The sequence below is a fragment of the Chiloscyllium plagiosum genome, chromosome 38, assembly GCF_004010195.1.
Source record: "Chiloscyllium plagiosum isolate BGI_BamShark_2017 chromosome 38, ASM401019v2, whole genome shotgun sequence".
Lineage (NCBI taxonomy): Eukaryota > Metazoa > Chordata > Chondrichthyes > Orectolobiformes > Hemiscylliidae > Chiloscyllium > Chiloscyllium plagiosum.
This window is the reverse complement of record NC_057747.1, coordinates 9,202,623-9,226,867: the sequence shown is the minus strand read 5'-3', so window position 1 is coordinate 9,226,867 and position 24,245 is coordinate 9,202,623. Positions and strand designations below refer to the sequence as shown.

The following is a 24,245-nucleotide window of genomic DNA, read 5'->3' as shown; positions in this document are numbered from 1 at the left end:
GAGAGATTTGGACTGGATTTTGACTGGCACAGAGGTCACACCTTCCAGAAGCAAAGTGGTCTTGCAGTAATCAACATGTCTTTATACTGTTGAGAACTGGGAGAGAGGGTTCAAAGAGGAATTTTCCAGAATTTCGTTCCCTAATAGCCCTGTGTTTTTCAGTGTCTTCTAACATGAAACTTCATGGTTATGGTGTAGTACATTTCCTCTGACAATTTCCTTAGTTGATCCATCCACTCTGTTATCAGTAAGGCTGCAGGCCTGGTGCGGTTTGTTTGCTAAATATTGGAATGTTGCTCTGCGTGGGTGATTGGGGAAGATGAACACAAATAGATTTGTCTAACAGAGAATGAAATGACACTCTGACTACCATTCTGTTGTGGTGAGTAGGATTCCATGTGAGGCAATTTTACTTCTGCGAAATGCAGTTGTCCTTTCCATATAATAAAAGGGGAATATAGTCAGCGCAAATGCTAATTATGGATCTTGAGCTGTGTCTTACTTAGATGTTATTGCGCACAATATATATGAGACACATAGAGATCAGAAAACTATAAAACCAGGCTGCATTGTAGTCACATGAGAATGTTGGAAAAGGAGTAAACTATGCAACACCTCACGGCTGTCCTACCAAGGTGGCATTGGGTTTTGTTTTACTTATTCAAAGTATGTGTGTATCATTGGCTACACCAACATTTGTGGCGCATCAATAATTGTCTTTGAAAAGGTATTGGTGAGCCTCGAGGGTTTATCTAGTTTATACAAATTTACAGATCTGGAAGGAAAGGAATTCTCAGATTTTAATCAGCAAGGACTTGTGATACATTTCCAAATCAGGATGGTGTGCAACTTGGAGGGATACTTCCAATAAGTGGAGTTCCCATGAGTCTACCACCCTTGTCCTTCTGGATAATAGAGGTTATGGTTTGGACAGTACTGTCTAAGGAGCCTTGGTGAGTTGTTGCAGTGCTATTGTGTGTCAGTGATAGAGCAATTAAATGTTGAATGTGTTAAATGAGGTACCAATCTAATGAACTACTTTCTCCTGGATGTAGTCAAATTTCCTGAGTGCTGCTGTAGCTGCACTCATCCAGGTAAGTGAGGAGTATTCTATCACTCCTGACATATTATAGATGGTGGACCAGCTCTTGAGGGGTCAGGAGGTGAGTTATGTGCTGCAGAATTCCTAGTCTCTGACTTGGTCTTGTAGCCATGGTATTTATAAGGCTAGGACAGTTCAGTTTGGTGAATGGTAACCCTCAGAATGTGGATAGAGGGGGTTTCAGCAATGGTAATGTCATTGAATGTCAAAGGATCATGTTTAGATTCTCTCTTATTGGCGGTAGTCATTGCTTGGCACTTGTTTGACACAAATGTTATTGACCATTTGTCAGCCTCAATCTAGATATTGTCCAGGTCGTGCTGCATTTTAACACAAACCACTTCAGTAATTGAGCAAATAGTGATAAACATTATGCAATCATCGGCAAACATTTTGACTTCTGACCTTATGGTCATTGATAAAGGAGCTGGAGATGATGGGCCCAAGGGCACTGCCCTGAGGAATTCCAACAGGCGATGTCCTGGAGCTGAAGTGACTGACCTCCAACAATCACAACTAACTTCCCTTGTGCTAAGTTTGACTCCAAGCAGTTTATCCCCTGATTCCCATTGACTCTAATTTTGTTCGAGCTCTTTGATGCCACATTTGGTGAAATGTGGCCTTGTTGTGAATGGCTATCACCCATCACTTCCTCTCTTGAGTTAGAGTTAGTTTTTTTGTCCATGTTTAAAACCATGGACAGTAATGAGGTCAGAAGCTGAGTGGGCCTGATTAAAAACAAGCTGAGGATCAGTGAGTCGGTTTTTGCTGAGCAAATGTGATTTGATAGCACTGCCAATGACCCTTTTCAGATAATTGAGAGTAGACTGATGAGGAAGTAATCGGCCAAGTTGGATTTGTCTTGTGTTTTTGTGAACAAGGCACAACTGAATAATTTTCTACATTGTTAGATTGCCAGTACTATAGCTGTACTGAGCAGTTTAATTGGGAACATGGCTGGTTGTGGAGCATAGGTCTTCATTATTACTGCTGGAGTATTGTCAGGGTTCATAGTCTTTGAGGCATTGAATGCTTTCAGCTATTTCTCGATATCACGTGGAGTGAATCAAATTGGCTGAAGACTGGCATCTGTGATGTTGGGGACCTCAGGAGGACACCGCGATTGCTTGACCACTCAGCACTTCTGGCTGCAGATGCTTGCAAATGCTTCAGCCTTATCATTTGCTCGGTTCTTCCACTATTGAGGATAAGGATTTTTGTGACACCGCCTCCTCAAATTAATGATTTAATTGTGTATCTCCATTCACAACTGATGTGGAAAGGCTTCAGAGCTTAGCTGTGATCAGTTAGTTGAAGGATCACTTAGCTTTCTCACTCAGCTGTTTAGCTGCTTGCTGTGTTGTAGGTTCATCAGGTTGACACCTCATTTTTAGGTGTGCCTGGCACTGCTCCTGGCTTGTCCTCCTGCACTCTCCATTGAGCAAGGCTTGCTCCTCTGACTTGGTGGTAATGGTAGACTGGGATATGGTGGGTTATATAATGATGGATTTTGATTGAATATCTTCATGGAATCATAGAAACTCTACGGTGTGGAAACAGGCCATTTGGCCCAACATGTTCACACCGACCTTCCAAAGAGTAACCCATCCAGAGCCATTTCCCTTATCTTATTATTCTACACTTACCCCGACTAATGCTCCTAACCTACACATCCCTGAACACTATGGGCAACTTAACATGGTCAATTCACCTAACGTTCACATCTTTGGATTGTGGGAGGTAACTGGATCACCCAGAGGACACTGAGAGAATGTACAAACTCCACACAGATAGTTGCCCAAGGCTGGCATCAAACCCGGGTATCTGGCGCTGTGAGGTAGCAATGCTAACCACCTGAGCCACCATGTCACTATCTATGATAGCCCCATAGATGCCCAGTCCTGAGTTACTAGATATGTTTGAAACCTATTTCATTTAGCAAGAGATAGTGCCACATTAAACGATAGATAGTGTCCTCAATGTGAAGACAAGCACTGTTCAGTTCTCACTGCTACATATATTGTCAGGAATAGATACATCCTGCTTCAAGATAATTAGAGTCATAGAGTCATAGAGATGCACAGCATGGAACCAAACCCTTCGGTCCAATTCATCCTTGCCGACCAGATATCCTAACCTAATCTAGTCGCATTTGTTAGCACTTGGCCCATATCCCTCTAAACCCTTCCTATTCATATGCCCATCCAGATGCCTTTTAAATGCTATAACTACCAACCTCCACCACTTCCTCTGGCAGCTCATTCCATGCATGCACCACAACAGTGTAAAAATGTTACACCTTAGGTCCCTTTTAAATATTCTCCTCTCCCCTTAAACCTATACATATATTCTTCTCTCTTATTGGTTTTCTCATCATTGGCTCCACAGCCAGTCTAGCAGTAATGTCCTTTAGGTGTTGGTCAACCTAATCAGTAGTATTGCTATGAAGCCACTCTTGATAGAGGACATTGTATTCCCCAAGCAGGGTACCTCTGTGTCCTTGCTCCCATTGAGATGTTCAAATTGGAGAAATACTAATTCATCAGCTGAGGAATTGAGGAGTGCATTTAGATGGTAATCAGCAGGATATTTCCTTGCTCATATTCGGCCTGATGAAATAAGGCTTCATGTGGTCTGAAATCAACCCCAGGGCAACTCCTTTTGAGTTGTCTCCCACTGTGGTGCCATCTCTGCTGGGTGTGTTCTGTTGGTTGGTCAGGACATACCCAGGGACAGTAATAATGGTGTCTGGGACATTGTCGTTCTCTCAGATTCATATCCTACTGACAAAATCAGCTCTCTCAATTTTGGCCCAAGCTCCCAGGCATTAGTAAGGAGAACTTTACAGGGACCAACATGGTTGTGTGTACTGTCATCATTTCCATTGCCTTGGTCTATACTGAGTGGTATATCCAGTTTTATAGTTGATTTTTTACAAGTTAGATACAACATAGTGGCCTGCTCAGCCAGTTATTCAAGACTCAACAACATAGCTGTGAATCTGGAGTCACATGTAGGCAAGGTCAGGTGAGGATGGCAGAAGTTTTCTTCACTGAGAAATATTAGTGAGCCAAACTGATTTTTATGACAATTGAGAATGGCTTCATAGACGTCATTAGGCTAGTCTTTGTTTTTTTGTCCTTTGAGGTGGTAGTAGTCATAGTCTGAAGGGTGCTATTGAGGGCGTCTTGGTGTTATCTTTTGCAGTAAACAGTCTGTGCAGCAGTGGTAGAGGAAGTGAACATTGATAATTGACATGGCGCTGATCAAGCAGGCTATATACCATCCTGACTTGAACTACATCCTGGTATCTTCATTGTCACTGAGCGAAAACGCTGGAATCCCCTTACTATCAGCATGGGGGCACACCTACACCAGATGAACAATGGCAGTTTAGAAATGCAACTTACCACCACCTTCTCAGGGGCAATTAATGACAGACAGCAAACACTCATCTAACTAGAAACACCCTCATCACGAGAAAGAATTTTAAAAAAGACTTTATCCTGGGTGATATTTAGCTTCTGAATTTTATTGGAACCGCACTTAGCAAATTAAGAGACAGTACTCCAATACCCTCCTGACTTGTATCATTCAGATGATAGATGGGCTGTGGTACAGCTCAAGAGGGTATTCCAAAGTGAGTATTTGGACTATTAAAAGAAGCACTTCTTTTCAACTATAGATTCATTCAGAAGCTGAATGTTTTGAAGGATATAAACATCAGGGCAATACCTAAAGGATAATATATTTTTCACTTATTTCAGTTTCAACAAAATTCCACAACAGGGTTAAACTCAAGACATATAACAATGTGTATCCAAACAGTTCTCTTTCACGGGTCTTAGTAATGGAAATGCTGCCTTAGAACCATGTGTTGTCTGGAGGAGAGGTTTCACACCAATCTATCACTTGGTATGTAAAAACCTGATGGCAGAGCGTAACTCTTCAGAAAAGCACCACAGAATTGCATTTAACAGTTGGGAAATAGTGAGGTGAGGACTTGTGGTATAATGGATAGTGCCCCTGCCTCAGAGCCAGAAAGCCCAGGTTCATACCAGTCCCCTGGACTTGATGGTTGCAAACAGTGTTTGATAGTCAATCTATGAATCTCACTGACACACCTTTGGGGGAAATAAGAGTGGCAGAGTCCCCTGATCAGTCATGCTTGATGCAGATATGCCCCCTCAAGCTACAGCCTCTGGCTAATTGTTCCAGGAAACATAAAGAATGTGTTTTCTCTGCCTTATGCGCCACAAGATATGGGCGAGAACTAGGGAATCAAGGAATATAGTGAAATTGGTAACGATATTAGCCTTAAATGTATGCAGGATCAATGTGACCGACAGAGCAGAAACTTTGCTGTGTATGTCCTTCTATTTGAAGCTGATAAGGAAACTGAAATTTGAGATCATTGTAGGTTTCGATCAATTAATTGATGGGCGACGCATTCGCATTATAGCTATTTGTGCTGCGTTTCAAGCCAATCGTGAGATTCTTGTAACTGCTGTGCAGCTAATGATGCCTCAGACTTGTGCGTATCAGTTGCCTAATGGCCAACTGGTAATTATCTTTCTGGAGGGGAGAGGTAAGATGCATAAAAACTGGCTCCAAGATAACACGCCTGGTGATGGATGTTCAGCACTGAGTTAAACATCTGTGAGAGGCTCAGTAATCCAATACTTGAATGAGCCATGTCTGCACGGTTGCCGATGATTAACCAGCCATTCTGACCCACTAATAGAGTCTTGCAGGGTAGATCTGTCATTATACTTGTAATTATTTCCACTCAGTTCCAGCTAATCTTCACTCTACTTCTACTAATGAAATGTATACATTTGCCATTATATTGGATTAAGCTACGGTCCACACTTGTACACTAAGTGACTAGATTATGAAATATTCACAAAAGACGGTAGGATCTCACAACTCAAAATGCCCAATGCACCCATTATCTAAACTAGGATTCATAAAACATATTTGCCTAATTTCTCAAATCCATCATCAATTTGGTATAATTCATGGGGAGCATAGTCAATAAAAACTTTATTTTTAGGTTATTGATATCTTCCATATTTTAGATATACAAGATCAAGGACATAGTTCACATTGTAAAGCTTTCATGTATATATATTAGATAAACATAGTCGTTTGCTTTAAGACAGCTAGACAAGCTGTTTTAGTGCGATGTTAAAAATAAGGAACTGCATTAAGCTTACACAAGCATCAGCGTATGTGACTTAATTCCATAGTACACAGAATGTTTTGTATGCGGTTTAATTTTTGGATTATTTTTAAACTGGGCTAGTAAACCAAGCAAGAAGAACTTCACAGTTCAAAGCAACTCTTACTGTCCAGTATAAGATAATTAAAGACTAACATTTTGGAAGTCATTCTTGAATGACAATATCTCACTTGAGAATTGATACAAGCAATTATAAATGTATTTATTTAAAAGGGGTTCTTCTGTTCCAATACATGTAATATTCTTCATTGATAGCTCAATAATATATAATTCTTTAATGGAAGCAAAATACTGTAGGAACTATATCTGCTGGAGAAACTCAACAGGTCTGGCACCATCTGTGGAAAGAGAAACAGTGTTAACTTTGAGTTCAATTATTCTCTTGGCCAGTTCCAGAGTTTCTCCAGCACATTCTGTTTTTATTTCACTGTATTTTTTGGCCTTATGCAAAAGTTTTTGTGTAAATTTCTCAGCAAAGAGGAAAGTGAAAATAACAAAGCAAGTCATAGTCTTCACAAGTGAAGAGTACCTCTCTTAAGAAATGTTTGGGATTATGTTCGGCATGGACTGGTTAGACCAAAGGGTCTGTTTCCATCCTGTATGACTATGACTCTATGACTCTACATATACAATGTGCTTTAGCCCACTTGCCCATTGAATACAAAAGTGGCTTTATGGTAGGAGACAGAGGGTGGGGGTGGAGGGTTATTTTTCAGACTGAAGGCCTGTCATCAGTGCTGTTCCACAGGGATTGGTACAGGGTCCACTTTTGTTTGTCATTTATATAAATGATTGGATGAGAATTTAGGAGGCATGTTTAGTCAGTTTGCAGATGACACCAACATTTGTGGTATAGTTGACAATGAAGAAGCTTATCTAAGATTGCAAAGAGATCTTAATAAATAGGGTCAATGAGCTGAGGATTGGCAGATAGAGTTTAATGTGGATAAATGAGAGGCCTTGCATTTTGGTAAAACAGACAAGGTTAGGACATATACAATTAATGGTAGAGTCCTAGGGGTTCCGGTGTACAATTCTTTGATATTTGTGTCAGGGTGGTTAAAAAGGCATTTAGCATGCTGGCCTTCATTGCTCAGACCTATGAATATAGAAAGTTAGGATGTCATGTTGAGGTTACACAGATATTGGTGAGGCCTCTTCTGGGGTACTGCATGCACTACTGGTCACCCTGTTATAGGAAGGATACTATTAAACTGGAGAGGGCTTAGAAAAGATTTACCAAGATGTTGCCAGGAATGAAGGGTTTGCTTTATAAAAATAGGCTGGGACTTCTTTCACTGGAACCTAGGAGGTTGAGGGATGACCTTATTGAGTTTTATAAAATCATGAATGGCATAGACAAGGTCTTTACCATAAGGTGAGGGAGTTCAAAACTAGGGGCATATTTTTAAGATGAGAGGAGAAAGATTTAAAAAGGGCATGAGGAAGAGTTGGGTATGTTATAAGTTCAAAAGATATTCGGATAGATAAGGGATATGGGGCAATTTAGACTAGTTTAGTTTAGGAACATGTTCCGTGTGAACTAGTTAGCCTGAATGATCTGTTTCCATGCTGTATGACTCTATGACTTTATTCCAGGTGTGTGTTTTCCATTTGCCAAATAAGAGAGATTTTCAGTCCAGTGCCAAATTAGGGATGTTTGTTCTCTGAGCTCATGCCTCAAACTTGCCTTCATTCTGCCCCAACGTCTCACATGGACGACTGCTGTCAAGAGTCCGGTATCCTATCAATCTGGATGGAAACTCAGAAATGACTATTGAGTCAGTCTGTATTTAAAACACACCGTTCCCATCATAGTCACAAATAGTCAACACGGGAAGGATTTGACCCATATCAAATTAAAAATCAGAATTGCAGTGTGCAGTGAGTGAGTTAGAGAGCTGTCAGAAAATTAACTCTGGTCTTGTACTTTCCAGGAGGGACAGCAGAGAAGTGTCCCTGACAGGGGCAAAAAAATACAAATCCGCACACCAGGTAAAATAGTGGGAGAATCGGAATCCTTTCTCTCTCTCTCTCTCTCTGTTAATATTGTTGTCAGGGCGTAACAAAAGCCATGGCTTCAGAGTTTCATCCCTGCGGGGAGTTGATTCTTTCGGACCTTGAATCAAAATGGCAATTAGCTGGGGAAGCAGAAACCAAGCCAAGGCAAACAAAATCATGAGCGGGGAGATGTTAGATAGGCACCAGATGAAGGAGCTGCAGGGTGAGATCGAACTGCAAATCTGACTCCGAACGCTGAGGGGCTGAAATGTAAAACTGCACGCTGAGATACCCAGGGCTTTGTAGCAAGAAGTGTAGCTTTGAACAGCTCAATATAATTAACATCACAAGGATGAGAGTGACAATGCCGTCCAATTTGGGAATAAAAATAAACGTGTGTGTGTTTTTTTTAAATTAATATTCAGGTCGCTTTGATCATTATTTACCACAGCGGTTCAAGAATGTCCATCCCTATCAATGTTTCGAGGATGAGCAACAATTGCTGGCGTAGAACTCTTTTTTTTTCTCCTTAAATTGTTCAAATCTAGTCATTTCAATGATATGCCACATGAAGTTACATTCTTTCTTTCAGACCAGCAGATCTCATTTTCAAAGCCTAACCCTTGAAGCGTAAGAGAAAGACTGACAACATGGGATGAAATGTCCACATGTCCAATTGGCTTGTGATGTTTTTTCCCCCATTGGGAAGGATGTGAATATTTGCAACTGATCGAAACAGTAACCTCGCCCAGGCGATAAAAGGAGTCAGCGCACAGAGGGTAATGTTGCATCTCCTGAGCAGCCCCTGAGCCGGTGGACAATGTGGGGCAGAGAGTGGGAACAGGTCACATCGAGATAGTGTCAACACTCCCAGCTCCCACCAAAGTAACATTCCTGACTTTCCCAGAAACGAGTTCCTGAAAATACGCCCGAATCCACAAAAGGGATTTAAATCGCATTCCTTCAAAGACGCATTTAACATCACGCAGCAGAAACGGTTTTGTTTTACAAGAACAGACACTGGAACATCCTCTTTGATAGACAACAGACATCAATGTCATTGCAAAGAGAAATAACTTGTCTCTGTTCTGAAAGTGCAAACACAAGGACCGGCTTTTTTTTTAAAGCAGCACAATGGTTATTTTAATTTGGGATAGGGCGGTATAGGGCGCAGTGTAAGGATGGTTCTTGATATTTCTATCTCCCTACGGAGCTCCACTCAATATCCCCTGGGGGATTTAAAAGGACCGCTCGCCATCAATGGGTTGGAGACCGGCCCTTAAAGGGGACATCCTCACTCATTTGCCCCCTTCTCCATCCCCTACCTGCTCATTGGCTGGCTCAGGAAGGGTCTGACCTCCGATTGGCTTGTGGATACATTTCGTCACCGGTACCTTCGCCTAAAATGAAAAGTTTTTTTTCTCTCTCTGGGTGTTGGAGTGGGAAGAAAGTTCCACATCTTGGGTTTTTTTTTATTGTGCTGAGTACAAGACCGAGGAGAGCAGGAGATTCAGTGAGGAGAGCAGGGGACTTAGCTGCAGGCGATAGAGAAAGAGAAACAGTAAGGGACTGCACCAGCATTCCCTAAACTAGCGCTCAGTTCAAAAGGATTGCAGCTTTCGGTTCCTGAATACCCAGTGTGAGGGGAATGCTGCTACCGTCATTCTGTCAGGATAAGTAGGTCTGCTTCTCAAACTTAAAAGGGGGCATAGAGAGAGAGAGAGAGAGGGGGGAAGAAGAAGGAGGGAGATTCAGAAAGTCAGTCATTGCAGATCCCCAGCACCATGGCTTGTCGCTGGGCAGAGCACCGCTTCTTGCTTCAGGTGTTGACCTCCCTGGCGTTCGCTGGGCTCCAGGGCCAGTGCGAGAGGGCAGCGGGAGATGCCAGCAAACCGCCTCGACCCAGTCACATCTCGGCGCTGGGGCGAGCCGCTCAGGACACGGTGGGAGTGCACATGCTGAAACTGTATGAGAAGTACCAGCGAGAAGGGAACCGGCCAAGGGACGGCAACACGGTGCGGAGCTTCAAGGCGAGAGAGGGTAAGGAGCAGGCAGAGTGTGTGTGTCTGTGTGTGTGTGTGTGTGAGAGAGAGAGTGTGAGTGTGTCTGTCTGTGTGTGTGTGTATACCTGGGGAGGGCAGGACACTTGGTCAATCTCAAGATGCCTGAAGAGATGGCCATACCGGGAGCTGGGGGCGGGAGTTAGGAAAGCTCTTGTATATGTTCCCTAAGTGTAAAAATTATCACAGTACATGTCGAACCGATTGGCACGGTGGAGATTTGGAGTGCACTGAAGCTATTTGATATAAATGTGCAATGATTGTGTACACCAGGCAGGAGTGGGGAGCTTTAGTTGTTAATACAGAACCCCTTCCCCCCCCCCCAGCCCCATACACAGGACAGGGGCTCTAATCACTGAGACCAGGGTCAATCACAGCGCCATCTACACGGCATTTCACCCGGACTCCCTCAGTATCCTCCACTTCCTCAGCCACAGAAACTAACATTTGCAGAAACCTGACTCAAACTAGGACATGCTAGTTGCAGATATGTTGTCTCCTTGTGACCCATTTGGGGGGTTGAAGGGGAGTGTCCGGCAAGCGTCAACAAATAACCAAGCCAAGGACTGAAACCCACAGCTTGTTCCCCAAATGTCGTGAAACTTGAAAGGGTTCAGAAAAGATTTACAAGGATGCTGCCAGGGTTGGAGGATCTGAGCTATAGGGAGAGGCTGAACAGGCTGGGGCTGCTTTCCCTGGAGCGTCCGAGGTTTATAAAAGCATGAGGGACATGAATAGGATAACTAGATAAGATCTTTTCCCTGAGGTGGAGGAGTCCAGAACTAGAGGCCATAGGTTTAGGGGAAAGATTTAAATGGGACCTAAGGGGCAACTTTTTCACACAGAGGGTGGTGCGTGTATGAAATGAGCTGCCAGAGGAAGTGGTGGAGGCTGGTACAATTGCAACATTTAAGAGGCATTGGAATAGGAAGGGTTTAGAGGGATATGGGCCAAGTGATGGCATATGAGACTAGATTAATTTATGATATCTGGTCAGCATGGACGAGTTGGACTGAAGGATCTGTTTCCATGCTGTATATCTCAATGACCCTATGACGGTTTGGAAAGATATACAGTCCCGTGTGGTACCGGGGGTTTGGCTGGGACTTTGCACTTTCTGGGAACAAGTCCCGGGAGATTTGACGCGGTTTTCTGGGCCATCAGTGGCACGTCGACAACTGTTCACTTTCCAGTTGCGTAGTCACCGAGTTGGTAATTACTGCAATCCGTCGTTAACTACTTTAACTACTCCAGCTCGATTTACCAGGTAGCGGGTCTGCCCCTAAAAGGATTTTCTTTCGGTCTGAAATGTTGGCTAGGAGAAGTAATTTAGCCGAAACAGTGAATGTGAGATGCAGAGGAACTGGGAATCGTCTGAGCAGTTGTTCATGGAGGGGGTTCGAGGCTGGGCTTGCTTGGTCGTTTACAAAATAAAGCAAAAGCCGAGATCCGGCTACAAGCCTGCGTTTCAGCACTATCTTTAAAATAAACTACCCCAGAGAGAGGCATGTGCCTGTGCCCGTTTGGAACGGACAGATTATTTAAAATTCGACACTCCCGAACCAGCGGGAGAACTCGCTGCAAAATTGCTGCTAACGCACATTCGGTAGGCACTTCCTATGCCTCTCAATTTTCTAAAAAAGCTGACAGTCCCTCATCAGAAGGCGTTAGTCTGTTTCGTGGAGCTCAGGGTACAGGGGATCTCATGGTGTAAGAGAGAGAGAGAAATTTCGAGTCAAATCTCTATCTGTTAACCGAATCAGAAAAATGCTGGAAAAGCTCAGTAGGTCTGGCAGCGCCTGTGGAGAGAAATCCGAGTTAATGTTTTAGGGTCGAGTGACCCTTAAGACTCTCTCTCTTTCCACACCATGAGATTCCCCATACTCCGAGCTCCACTCATCAGTTCCAATCTCGACCCAAAACATTAACTCTGATTTCTCTCCACGGATGCTGCCCGACCTGCTGAGCTTTTCCAGCCATTTCTGTTTATTGTTTCCGACTTACAGTCCTTTCGATTTGTATTTGAGCTAACCGATTTTTGTTGGTTTTGGTTTACTTTTGTCCAGAGATTATTGACCACCAGATCCTGTATTATTTCAACTTGACTTCCATCCAAGAGTCGGAACTGATCCTGGTCGCTACCCTGCATTTCTTCGTTCAGAAACGCTGGAGGAACCGGCACATTTCCTGCAAAAACTCCAAGGACGCGCCGTGTCTCTCGCTGCACAAGAGCCAGCCGGTGGAGCTGAGTTTCACCAGCTCCTCGCCCTCTTCCCCTTGGGAGAAACTGCTGGGCAATCTGACCGTGACACCCCAAAGGAGGGGGGCGTGGTGCCTGAATGATATCTCCCAGATTGTGAAAGGGGCCCGGAGACAGGACAGGCTCCTGCTCAGCGCCCAGCTCGACTTTGGGGAGAAGGTGCAGAGTCCCACCCCAGCCAGCCACCTACCCTACATCTTGATCTACGCCAATGACTTGGCGATTTCTGAGCCCAACAGCGTGGGCCTGACCCTGCAGCGGTACGGGCCGTTCCCCTCCAACGAGGAAGAAGCCAGTCCGTCTCCCAACGCCTCCAGGGACTCCCGGGTCCGGAGGGAAACCTACTTTTCCTCGCCTTCCCTGCAGAACAACGAACTGCCTGGGGTGGAGTACAGCCAGTACCACAAGCACGATCTCTGGGGAAATGCGGAGCGTTCCCTCAAGCCCAAGGTGGCCCGCAAGGAGAGGAGGCGGAAGGAACAGGAAGCCAGCAAACACCAGGTTCTGCGCTCCCAGGTCCTCAGCTTTGATGAGAAAACCATGCGGAAGGCCAGGAGGAGGCAGTGGAACGAGCCCAGGACCTGCTCCAGGAGATATCTGAAAGTAGACTTCGCTGACATTGGCTGGAGCGAGTGGATTATATCTCCCAAATCCTTCGACGCCTATTACTGCGCGGGTGCATGTGAATTCCCAATGCCCAAGGTAAGATGACAAGACAGTCCATAGAGAGAGAGAAAAAAAAATTGTGAATACCCTGCCTTTCTCAGTCATTTGGTCTTGTAGTCTCCTCTCCAAACAATAGCTAAAAGGCAATCTTTTCTTAATTGCCCAATCCAGCTCTCCCTCACTGAACTCCCTCTCCACCAAATAACACACCCGAGAGCAGGGCGAACGTGGGTACTGCATTTGCCTAAGATTAGAGTCAAGATTAGAGTGGTGCTGGAAAAGTACAGCAAGTCAGGCAAGTCTCCTCATGAAGGGCTTTTGCCCGAAACGTCGATTTCCCTGCTCCTGGGATGCTGCCTGATTTGCTGTGCTTTTCCAGCACCACTCTAACCCTGACACCCAAGAGCAGACCGAACATACCCTATTTCAGGGCTGACATGTAGTCCAAAAGAGAAAATGCTGGAAAATCTCAGCAGGTCTGGCAGCATCTGTGAGGAGAGAAAAGAGCTGACGTTAGCCTGTGTTTGAAATTCACAAATCGTTTGACTTGTTCCAGTCTCATAAGGGTCAAAGGGTCAGTTAGATTCGAAACGTCAGCTCTTTTCTCTCCTTACAAATGCTGCCAGACCTGCTGAGATTTTCCAGCATTTTCTCTTTTGGTTTCAAATTCCAGCATCCGCAGTAATTTGCTTTCATACTGATATGTAGTCCAACTGAAATGCAAAGGAAATTACACACTTCTTTATGAGACTGGAACAAGTCAAACGATTTGTGAATTTCAAACAGGCTCAGGGGAAGACACTGAGACTGTTCGACTCAGCTCCTTGTCCCTTTTGAAGCCCAAACCCCTCAAATCTGTAATTATCTGAAACCCGTATAGATCTCGCAAAACTTGTTGAAACCTCAGAGAAGGTCTTGCTTTGTTCAGAGATGTTGTCACACACACGCCTCTCCAGTAGGGATGTGCTCAACCTGCGCTCCAAGAACCCTACTTGAAAACACACATGTCGTTTCTCCTTACACTTCACGTTTATAAATTCATTTTGAAATCGATTTGTTCACGATATACCCAGATGGGGATTGAATCAAGACCTTCGGGCCTGGAGGTAGGGCCATTACACTGCACCTCAATGACAGCTTTAAACATGGAACTTTAGCCATCTGCCCTGGAGGGTTGTGGACCCCCCCCCCCCCCCCAATCCCTGGAGTTTAGCCTGGGGCTCTGCGTTACTGATTAAATGACTTTACCATTACATCACTGCCTTTCCACTGAAAAAAAATACTTTTATTGAATTCAAACTTCACCATCTCCCATGATGGGATTTGAACTTACGCGGCCCCTGAACAATGGATATTACCTCCACACGGCCACTGCCTCCTCAGGTACCCTTTATACAATTTGGTTCCCCAATATAGAGCAGGGAAGGACACAGGACACTATTTGTTTTGAACTAGAGAGCAGTTGTGTTCATTTGGATGGTTAGTTTTCCGCACAGTCTCGGGTTTGTGTGGGAGTGCTGGGCCGCCTTGTAGAGTAATCTTGCGGGCAAGGATTTAAACCACCCGGTAACGGTGTTAATTCCGTCTCTAAGATGCCAGTTAAAATAGAGAACGTGGTGGTTGGTAGCAGTGGCATATCGCCGGGATCAGACAGCTCGATGAATTACTTACTGAGCGGGGAACAGCTGGAGACAGAGGGGAAGTGTTCGTTAGGAAAGGCTCAGCGCTCCCTGAATCGCTGGAAGGGCTTACCACAAACTCTTAGGCTGTCGGGTTTCTGCTGTTGGTGTCTTGAGGGTAATTGAGTGGGAGCATCAAATAAAGACATCACTGTGTATGTTAAAACAAAAACAAAATGCAGGACAAGAAACGTTATCACCAGCGTGCCCCCCCCCCCCCCCAATCATTTATAGTTGACTCCCTTCATCGTTACAGCGTTGGGGCCCTCATGCATTTGTGTGTTAAGAGCGTCTACCACCTTTGTATTCAGAACCATTCTACAGTTTGCTCCAACATTGACAGGAAGGAAATACAATGTTCACGGCTTGAGTTCCTCACGTCTCATCCAAAACGACCCACTGGCCTGTTAACGTTGTTCCCCCCCCCCTCCACAGATGTTGGTGGATCTGCACTTTGATTTTTTTTTCCCTCTGCTGTTCCAGCAACCGCAGTACTTTGGTTTTAAGTCTGATTAGATCTGTTTGGCCCATGTTAATACTCAAATTAATTCATGTAAAATCCACGTTAATTAGGACTTCAGATGTTCACCGATCAAGACTTTTCCTTGGGTGGATGAGAGGCGTGAGCGACAGATATTCCTGATTAATTGATTTATTCTGGTCACAGTGAGAAGTGTTGGTTTCCATACTATACAGGCAGATTGTTCCACACAAAATGCTTCAGGGGAGCAAAACAGAGTGCAGAATACAGTGTTACAGCTGCAGAAGAGATGCAGAAAAAGATACCAGAATGAACGTTTGAAAGGTCCATTCAAGAGACTGATAACAGCGGGGAAGAAGCTGTTCTTGAATCTATTTGGACACGTATTCAAACTTCCATATCTTGTGCCTGACGGAAGAGGGTGGAAGAGAGTATAACCAGGGAAGGAAGGGTCTATGATTATGTTGGTTGCTTTCCCGAGGCAGTGGGAAGTATAGGTGGAGCCAATGGATGGAAGGCTGGTTTGTGTGATGGACTGGGCTGGGTTCAGGACTCTCTGCAGTTTATTTAGTCTTGGGAAGAGCAGTTGCCATACTATGCTGAAATGTTTCCAGATAAGGTACTTTCTGTGGTGCATCTATAACATTTGGTAAGAGTCTTTGTGGACATGCCAAATTTCCTTAGCCTTCTGAGGAAGTAGAGACATTGTTGTGCTGTCTTAACGACTTGAGTGGATCAGGATAGATTGTTGGTGTAATCATTCCCAGGAACCTGATGCTGTCAATCATCTCCTCAGCAGCATTGATACAGTCAGGGGCTTGCCCTTCACTCCATTTCCTGAAGTCGATGACCAGCTCCTTCATTTTACTGGCACTGATGGAGAGATTGTTGGCTTTATACCATGCCAAAAAGCACTCACTCTCTTTTCTGTACTTTGTCTTGTTGTTCTTTGAGATCCAATCTACAATGGTGATGTTTTCAGCAAATTTGTAAATGGAACTGAGGTGGGATTTGACCACACAGTTGCGAGTGGATACGGAGTATAGTAGGGGATTAGTATGCAGCCTTGCAGTGCACTGGTATTGAGGATTATGGTGAACAATAGGAGTTTTAATTCATTAATATGAAATAATTGTATTAAGTGTGGACAATGTGATTCAGAATTTCAACCTGTAATTAAATACATTTGAGCCAGAATTAGAGTTAAAGCTACAATTAAAAGATTAATGAGGATTATTTAGCAGTGTTGTAACGGAGGCCATCAAATTCCCTTAGAATCACAAAAGTTAGTTAATTGTACACGTTATTGAGTATGCAAATATAATCAGTTTTAATCAATGACTATTCAATTAGAATTAGGAATATGCCATTGGTATGAAGTCACCATGCATTAGTCCTGAACTAGTTAAATTATTTAAACTCAAGATTAGATGAAGGGCTTTTGTCTGAAATGTTGATTCTCCTGCTCCTCGGATGCTGCCTGACCTGCTATGCTTTTCCAGCACTACTCTAATCTTGACTCTAATCTTCAGCATCTGCAATACCCACTTTCACCTAAATTATTTAAACTGACCAGTTTATAAATTATAATGGGACAAATTAAAGTTTAATTGGAGATTGTGGAAGTGAAGATTTATAAAGGTGATGCAAACTCAGCTTTGACAACCTCTGCCATTGTGAAATTTCGTGAGGAATCTTGAGTTCTCAATTCGACTTTGCAGAAATTTCATTCATAAAAAACCCTCCAGCTTTTGAAGGCAATCAGGAAAACTGTGCGTTCAGAGGATTTTGCATTCTACAACTTTCAAATGTCTAAGAATAGAGGAACTCTGTCTCCAATACAGCGCACTTTAGTGAAGGAAACCTGCTATCCTTACCCAGTTTGACCAAAGTGTCACTCCGGCCACATATCTGTACAGCCCTATGAAATGAACCTTTTACTGACAGTAAACTGCTGTAAATGCAATTGCAACTAGTCAGGAAGGTGTCCTATTTATTCTCAGGATTTCTAGGGAAGGGCAGCAAGGTCAGCCATAGTAGGGATGCATACATCCCAGAAATTAATTTAAAAGAAGAAAAACAGCTATTAGCATAAAGGCATTTGTCGCATTATCAAGTATGTTTATATTGCAAGCCAGGACGATCATCCGTAAAAATAATGGCACAAAGGCAAAATTATTTCTGCCACTGACATGGTGAAAAATAATGTACATAAGGCATTTCAGCTATGTCCTGATGATAGAGGTAGAATTATGTAGGCTCTCTTTCTGTAGACAAAACCCTTTTATTTTGCAAAGCTGTGAATTAAATATTGAGCCCACCCATTGCTTTGATTGGACACGGTTGTCTACATTGTTTCGTGGGAGTGAGCACAGATGCAGAACAAACACAAAGCTACAACAGAAGAAAAGGGCAGTTATTCCTTTATATCAAGCAATTTATTTCAAATAATACTCACACAACCATGCAAACATGTTTTGATGGTCTCTAACTGTAACAGAATACCCTGTAGTAATGAAGGCATATTTGCTTTTTAAGCTGTTACTTTAAAAAGGCAAGATTTGATAGACATTGCGAGACAAATGCAATCTCTGTGTTTGTATACAAATGACTTTTTGTGCATACTTCATTACCTACCTTGTCAAATCTATTCACACCTACACTTTCTACCCTTTCAAAATACTGGAGTTGTTTTAAGCCAAATTTGTATCTGGCTTTTCACAGTATTGATTATATATTTGCAAATAAGTTTAAATGTAACATCAGTATTCCATTTCTGTAAGTGGGCGTTCACAAAAAGAGAGAGTGATTTAATTTCACTGTCCTATTGTTGCCCAATGTTCTTCAATTTCTAATGTTGGATTTTGTTTCAGTTTCTCTGTTGTCTTTCCAGGCCAGAGACTAAGAGATGCCATTAACACTCTCCTTAGCCTGACTCTTATTTCTTTTGCTGATTTGTTTTATTTGCAGCCAAACAAATGCCTAAAGCAAAAATTACAGGTTCTCATGAGTATAATTTGCTATTAAGACATTTCCTGCATATTTTAGCAATGTTATTTTAAATTATTTTGAAAACACCTTTAACATTTAAACTTTGATATTTTTAATATTGTAGTTTTACCAGTTCAATGCTTCTGAGTGGGTTTTAAAAAGAAACTCTGGCAGCTCTAAAAAGAATGCATCTGATCTGAAAAATTGCTGTAATTAGCCATTTAACTAATTACAAATTTACTTGGCATTTATATCACTGAATTGTGATAATGTGGTAGTCATTTAATACAAGAATTGTCTAGCAGTGATTGTTAGATATACACTATGCAATGGAATGTGACATTCCAGCACAAGAAGATTATGAATTTGAAATTTACAGACTCAAGACATAAATCATTCTCCAGTCGACTAATAGCTTTCAAATAACTAATGATTTTATTTTGCCTTTTATCACAGGTTGTTCGTCCTTCTAATCATGCAACAATCCAAAGCATTGTCAAGGCTGTTGGGATTATCCCAGGAATTCCAGAACCCTGCTGTGTACCAGACAAAATGAATGCCTTAAGTGTTCTCTTCTTTGATGAGAGCAAAAACGTGGTTTTAAAGGTGTATCCCAACATGTCAGTGGAAACCTGTGCCTGTAGATAGAGTTATTTATCACAGCCAGGAAACAAAGTTATAAAGACAGGAACTGTTTAATACAGTCCGCTGTATTGCTGCATAACAAGTAAAAGCTGCATTGTGTCATTTTCACTTTAAGAACTTGATACCAGTTCTGTCCCCTTCCCTCTGCAAACATCAACATGCTAAATTATGGCATTGAGTAGCAAAGTGTAGATGGGGTAAACATCGGGCATCAACATGTGGAGAACTATTAGCAACACAGAAAACCCCAATCTCTGTTTACAGCACACAAATGCAACCATCATCAGATGAAGTAGTATTTGGTCTTCCACAATATTCCCTTATTCTAAAGGTAGCAGGACAGTTTGGTGCAAATTGTGGTACTTAAGCTTTCGTGTGCTCTTATATGTAAATTAATAATAATACCAGCAATGGCAGTCTATTTAAGTGTAGATTATACTCTATTCCTGATCTTGATGTATTGTGTATTGTGAGTTTAAATCTTTATTTGTCATTTCACTTATTTAATACTTATTTGTATTCCTGGTAGCAAGGATGAGGTTTCCTCTTTTTCTAAAGAACAAAAACAGTTAAATAATTATAGGGCAACTGCCAGAAGCTCTTGTTGCTTTTTAACCTAATGCCCAATAAACTAAACATTGGCATAACTATCTGAGAAGGGAATGGTTATTAATTTTTTTTTATAATCAGAGGGACATTGTGATTAGCTGCAAACTCCTTGTAAATTGTATAAAGAACATTAATTTCAAAATAGATCATTTTAAATTAACATATATCTGATATATAACAGACAATGTAAAATGTACTAAGTCCTGAATTATGGTACTAATTTTAATATCCACAAAGTTAAAATAATGAAGCTCCTGAAAAAAATGAGATATTTAGACAATCTTCTGTGAAGGTACTAAAGTTGAAGCATTTGGGTTGGATTTGTTAAAATTACAATTATCACTAAAACAGCAAAACAAAAAGAATACATAATTCTTTCCATCCAAATGTGAAGCTGCAAGGTAGAATTGAAAAGGTCCAAGAATATGTTGTTAGTAATGTAATATTTCTAAATATATGTTGTAAAATGTGCACAGTACCCAGAGGTTACATTTTATAATCTGCAGTGTAACATTAATAGTATTTCAGAAATTAAAGGTTCAAATTGTAATGAAATTGTATGCTGTCAAGATATTATTCAACCAAGATCCATAGGATCTTGCAAATCTTGTTTTTAATAAGAATATTTTTATTTTGATGTATGTTAGTTTCTTCTCAATAAGTCTCTGTGCAAAATACTCTTCTTTGAAGTAATGCACAGTTGACTTCATTTCAGCCTTAGCCAATGTATCTTCCTTTTGGTTCTGATATGACACACAGGCATGGTTTGGAGATAATTCAACCACTTTTTTTTTGGTGCCCTTTCATCCTGTTATGAGAAGCAACTCTTTCCACCTTTCGTATCTCCCTCCAGTCAGCATGCCAACAGTTTGAATACTATGTGGAAGATGAGAATTGTGCGCTTTCAAGAGGAAGCCATATTGGTGCCTTGTTTCCAGCTGTTTGTTTTAAAGCCATCAGTCAATCTTGGTAGAGGTCTAGCCTCTTTTATAGTATTCGTAGATCACTCACCTACAGTCATGTTACATTGTCACATCTATCCTTATTCATCTACCTGACCCTTTCTCCTAATATGGTTATACATAGCCATTGTTAGATAGACAGGGATTACGAGCAAACAGTCACTTTGCAGTGTGATTCAGTGAGAATTACTGTGCAGTTTTTTTTTTGTTTGGTGCTGTCTGAAAAGTATAATGGTGTCAACAAGTTTAAAGCATGACCCTAAAGAAGCATCTTCAATTATTTGTGTTCGCTTGGCACAGAACGTATTCCATGCATGGCTTAAGAAAACCAAGGAAATTATGGCATTGTGTTTATTAATTCTGCAATAAATTTTCTGAGAGTTGTATTTATAGAAACACCTCTCCTTTTTTATGTGATAACTTGGAATTCAAATAATAGAACCTTGTAGAGTCTTCATGCTTCAGGACACAATTAACACTCAACATATGCTGACATTTTAACAATAGCCATTTATATTTATATAGCACTTTTAAAGTAATAAAACATCCCATGACATTCCACAGGTGTGTTATGAAGCATAATTGGACACCAAGCTACACAAAGTAATATTTGGACAAATGACCAACAACCTGGTCAAATGTTTCAAGGATTGTCTCTGAGGAGGAAGGAGTATAGAGAGGTTAGCATTTTCATGTTGTAATTCTTACATTGTCAGAAACATGTGTCACTCATGTGAGCTGTGGCTCAATTGGTAAGACTCTTGCCTTTTGGGGTTATAAAGTTCTGGGTTTCAGGTCCAGTTCCAGGACTTAAACACAAAAGCATTTGGAAGTGCTGTCTTCCTGATATGCTGTGAAACTGAGTTCCCATCAACTGACTTGAGTGGATACATACAATCCTAGTGAGTTTTTGAGAAGATTTGTAGCTCGGGTTGATGTTTTGGATGTAGGTTTGCTCGCTGAGCTGGAAGGTTCATTTCCAGACATTTCATCACCCTACTAGGTAACCTCTTCAGTGGGCCTCCGGGTGAAGCACTGTTGATAATTCCTGCTTTCTATTTATGTTTTGGTTTCTTTGGGTTGGTGACGTCATTTCCTGCGGTGACATCATTTCCTGTGGTGATGTCATTTCCCGTGGTGATATCATTTCCTGATCTTTTTCTCACGGGGGTGGTAGATGGGGTCTAACTCGATGTGTTTGTTGATAGACCCCATCTACCACCCCCTGAGAAAAAGAACAGAAAATGACATCACCAAATATATAAATAGAAAGCAGGAATTATCAACAGTGCTTCACCTGGAGGCCCACTGAAGATGTTACCTAGTAGGTTGACGAAACGTCTGGAAATGAACCTTCCACTTCAGCGAGCAAACTCACATCCAGAACATACAATCCTATACTAACATTTTCAAGAGGAGGATAGCTACACTGGTTAATATTTATCCCCCAACAACATTACAAATTTTTAAAAATCTGATCTTTATGAAGTTGCTGTTTGTGGAGGCCTGCTGTGTGCAAATTGGCAGTGTGTTTCTAACATTATAATAGTAACAATGCTTAAAATGCACTTCATTGGCTGTAGGGAGCGATGAGCTATCTGGTGGTGTGAAATTTATGTAGGGTTTTTTTATTTATTTGAGTTCAGCTCTTCATTTGGAAGAATGCAACCTCAACGTTTTTGTTAGAAATGTTTTGGGGGTGCCCAAGGCATCTGTCAGCCAGCGTGTGGTACAAATGGTTCAGTATAAATCAGTGTTGTTTTCTCATGTTCCCCACTCAAAACAAGTCTCAATAAGACCATGTGTTAGAAGGATGTTCAGTTCCAATTAAACATAAGCATAATCTTTCCTCTGAGTTGTTACATGAAATCAATCTGAGCTGGCAATTTTTAAAACTAAAATGTTCAGCAAACTTACTTCTCTTGCAGCGGCTTCTATAAACCAATTCCATTTGCTGTCCTTTTATATCATTACTTAATCAATTACCTCAATCACCTGTGTAACTGCTTGCAATATTAGTATAATTAATAGAATATTAAGATAAATTAATAATAACAAAATAATTTAATAACTGTTGACAATTAATAATATAAAAATATAAATTAATACAATATTAATATGAAGCACTTCATACTCAATTTATTAGTACAGGACAGCAAACGTTTTGTCAGTAAGGTATGTACAAAACAGCATCTTGAAAACAGGACAAGCAGTAGAGAGACCAAAGTCTTAAGGAGGGAATGGTCTGCAATGGAGACATTAAGTTTAATTAGGAATAAACAAGGATCCAAAGTTGCAGGAGTGCTGAAGTTTCAAGTGTTATACGGCTGTTTGAGGTGAGTACAGGAGGAGGGTACACAAGAGTGCATTGGCCTGAAAAAGTAGCAATTCAAGATTTGTGGTAAACTTTCACAGCACTTCCTATAATAACGTAAAACAACAAAAGTACTCTGCACAATACTGGACAGCAGACAATGTATTAGTTTGTGTTTTTTCACCTCTGACATTTGTAGTTTGTAAAACCATTCCCAGTTTAGAAGAAGGCCTGTCCTCTGCCAGCCTATGTTGGACCTGGCCAAAACTGAACTTGTGTTTTCCTCTTTGCTGAGAATCCGGCCAGACTATATTGGTAACCATTCCTGATCAGCACCCATGAATTAACTTATATCAACCAGAATAAGTATGATTAAACATCCAGAATCATTTTTGTTGTTTACTAGTTCATATTCCTTCTGAATTTTGATGTACACCTCACAACTTTGTTATCCCGTGAGTTTAATCCCTTACATGTGACATTGAACACAATAGTAACACTTTTAAGCTATTACATCAAAGTCTTCACATGGAGTCACAACCAGAAACCCCAAAATGTAACATACTATGCAAGGTTCTTGAACCTGGAAGCGACAATTGCACATTTCCAGTCAGGAATTCCTATTGACTCAGAAATTGACACTGTTTCAGAAATTTCTTAGCTTATCTCTAGATATTTTAGGATGTAGTTCATCTATTCTTTCTTGTTTTCCAAACCCTAATTCAGATTTAATAGTGAATTATTAAGTCATTAATTCATATCTCAATTTCAGAATTGAAAAATTAATAAGCATTATTTTCAAATGGTTGAATCTGTTGAAATCTTACACATACACAGTGTGTAGCAATGAAGCATGACTGGGTCTCTGTACACATTCTATTGCAATGTTCTGCAGTGGGTGGTTGATCCAAAATGTACATCACGATAAGACATCATTCGAAGTAAATGCTTTATAACCAATGACCTTCAATCTTATAACACGTTAGCAGTGGAACTGTAAATCTGTTATGTCCGTCAAATTTCAAATAGTCAAACTAAATTACATTGCACTGTTCAGTCCACTGTGTTATTTGTAGCGTGAAAGTGCTGGAAATTTCAACACTCTCCATATTCAAGCTTTTTTCTGTTGGCCTTGTTCCTCTGTGGTGCCTCGAGCAGCACAAAGGAAAAGCTTAGTCAATGATTTCTGAAGAGAGACTAATTTGGAAAATGTAGTCAAATCTCAAGTTA

The 24,245-nt window shown here is 41.4% G+C and overlaps 1 protein-coding gene across 1 annotated transcript; it reads left to right on the top strand.

The window, feature by feature from the left end:
* The first annotated feature begins 9,756 nt into the window (after nucleotides 1-9,756).
* On the top strand, nucleotides 9,757-20,289 carry gdf10a (growth differentiation factor 10a). Its single transcript, XM_043678802.1, has 3 exons — nucleotides 9,757-10,388; nucleotides 12,475-13,370; nucleotides 18,942-20,289. The coding sequence occupies exons 1-3, from the start codon at nucleotides 10,133-10,135 to the stop codon at nucleotides 19,131-19,133; spliced, it is 1,344 nt and encodes a 447-aa protein (XP_043534737.1). The 5' UTR covers nucleotides 9,757-10,132; the 3' UTR covers nucleotides 19,134-20,289.
* The last annotated feature ends 3,956 nt before the right edge of the window (nucleotides 20,290-24,245 follow it).

Bases quoted from the DNA above. Each gene is read 5' to 3' on its own strand.
- gdf10a (XM_043678802.1), top strand. From the start codon at position 10,133: ATGGCTTGTCGCTGGGCAGAGCACCGCTTCTTGCTTCAGGTGTTGACC. The intron at 10,389-12,474 runs GTAAGGAGCAGG...ACTTTTGTCCAG, and splicing joins GAGCTTCAAGGCGAGAGAGG to AGATTATTGACCACCAGATC. The intron at 13,371-18,941 runs GTAAGATGACAA...CTTTTATCACAG, and splicing joins GTGAATTCCCAATGCCCAAG to GTTGTTCGTCCTTCTAATCA.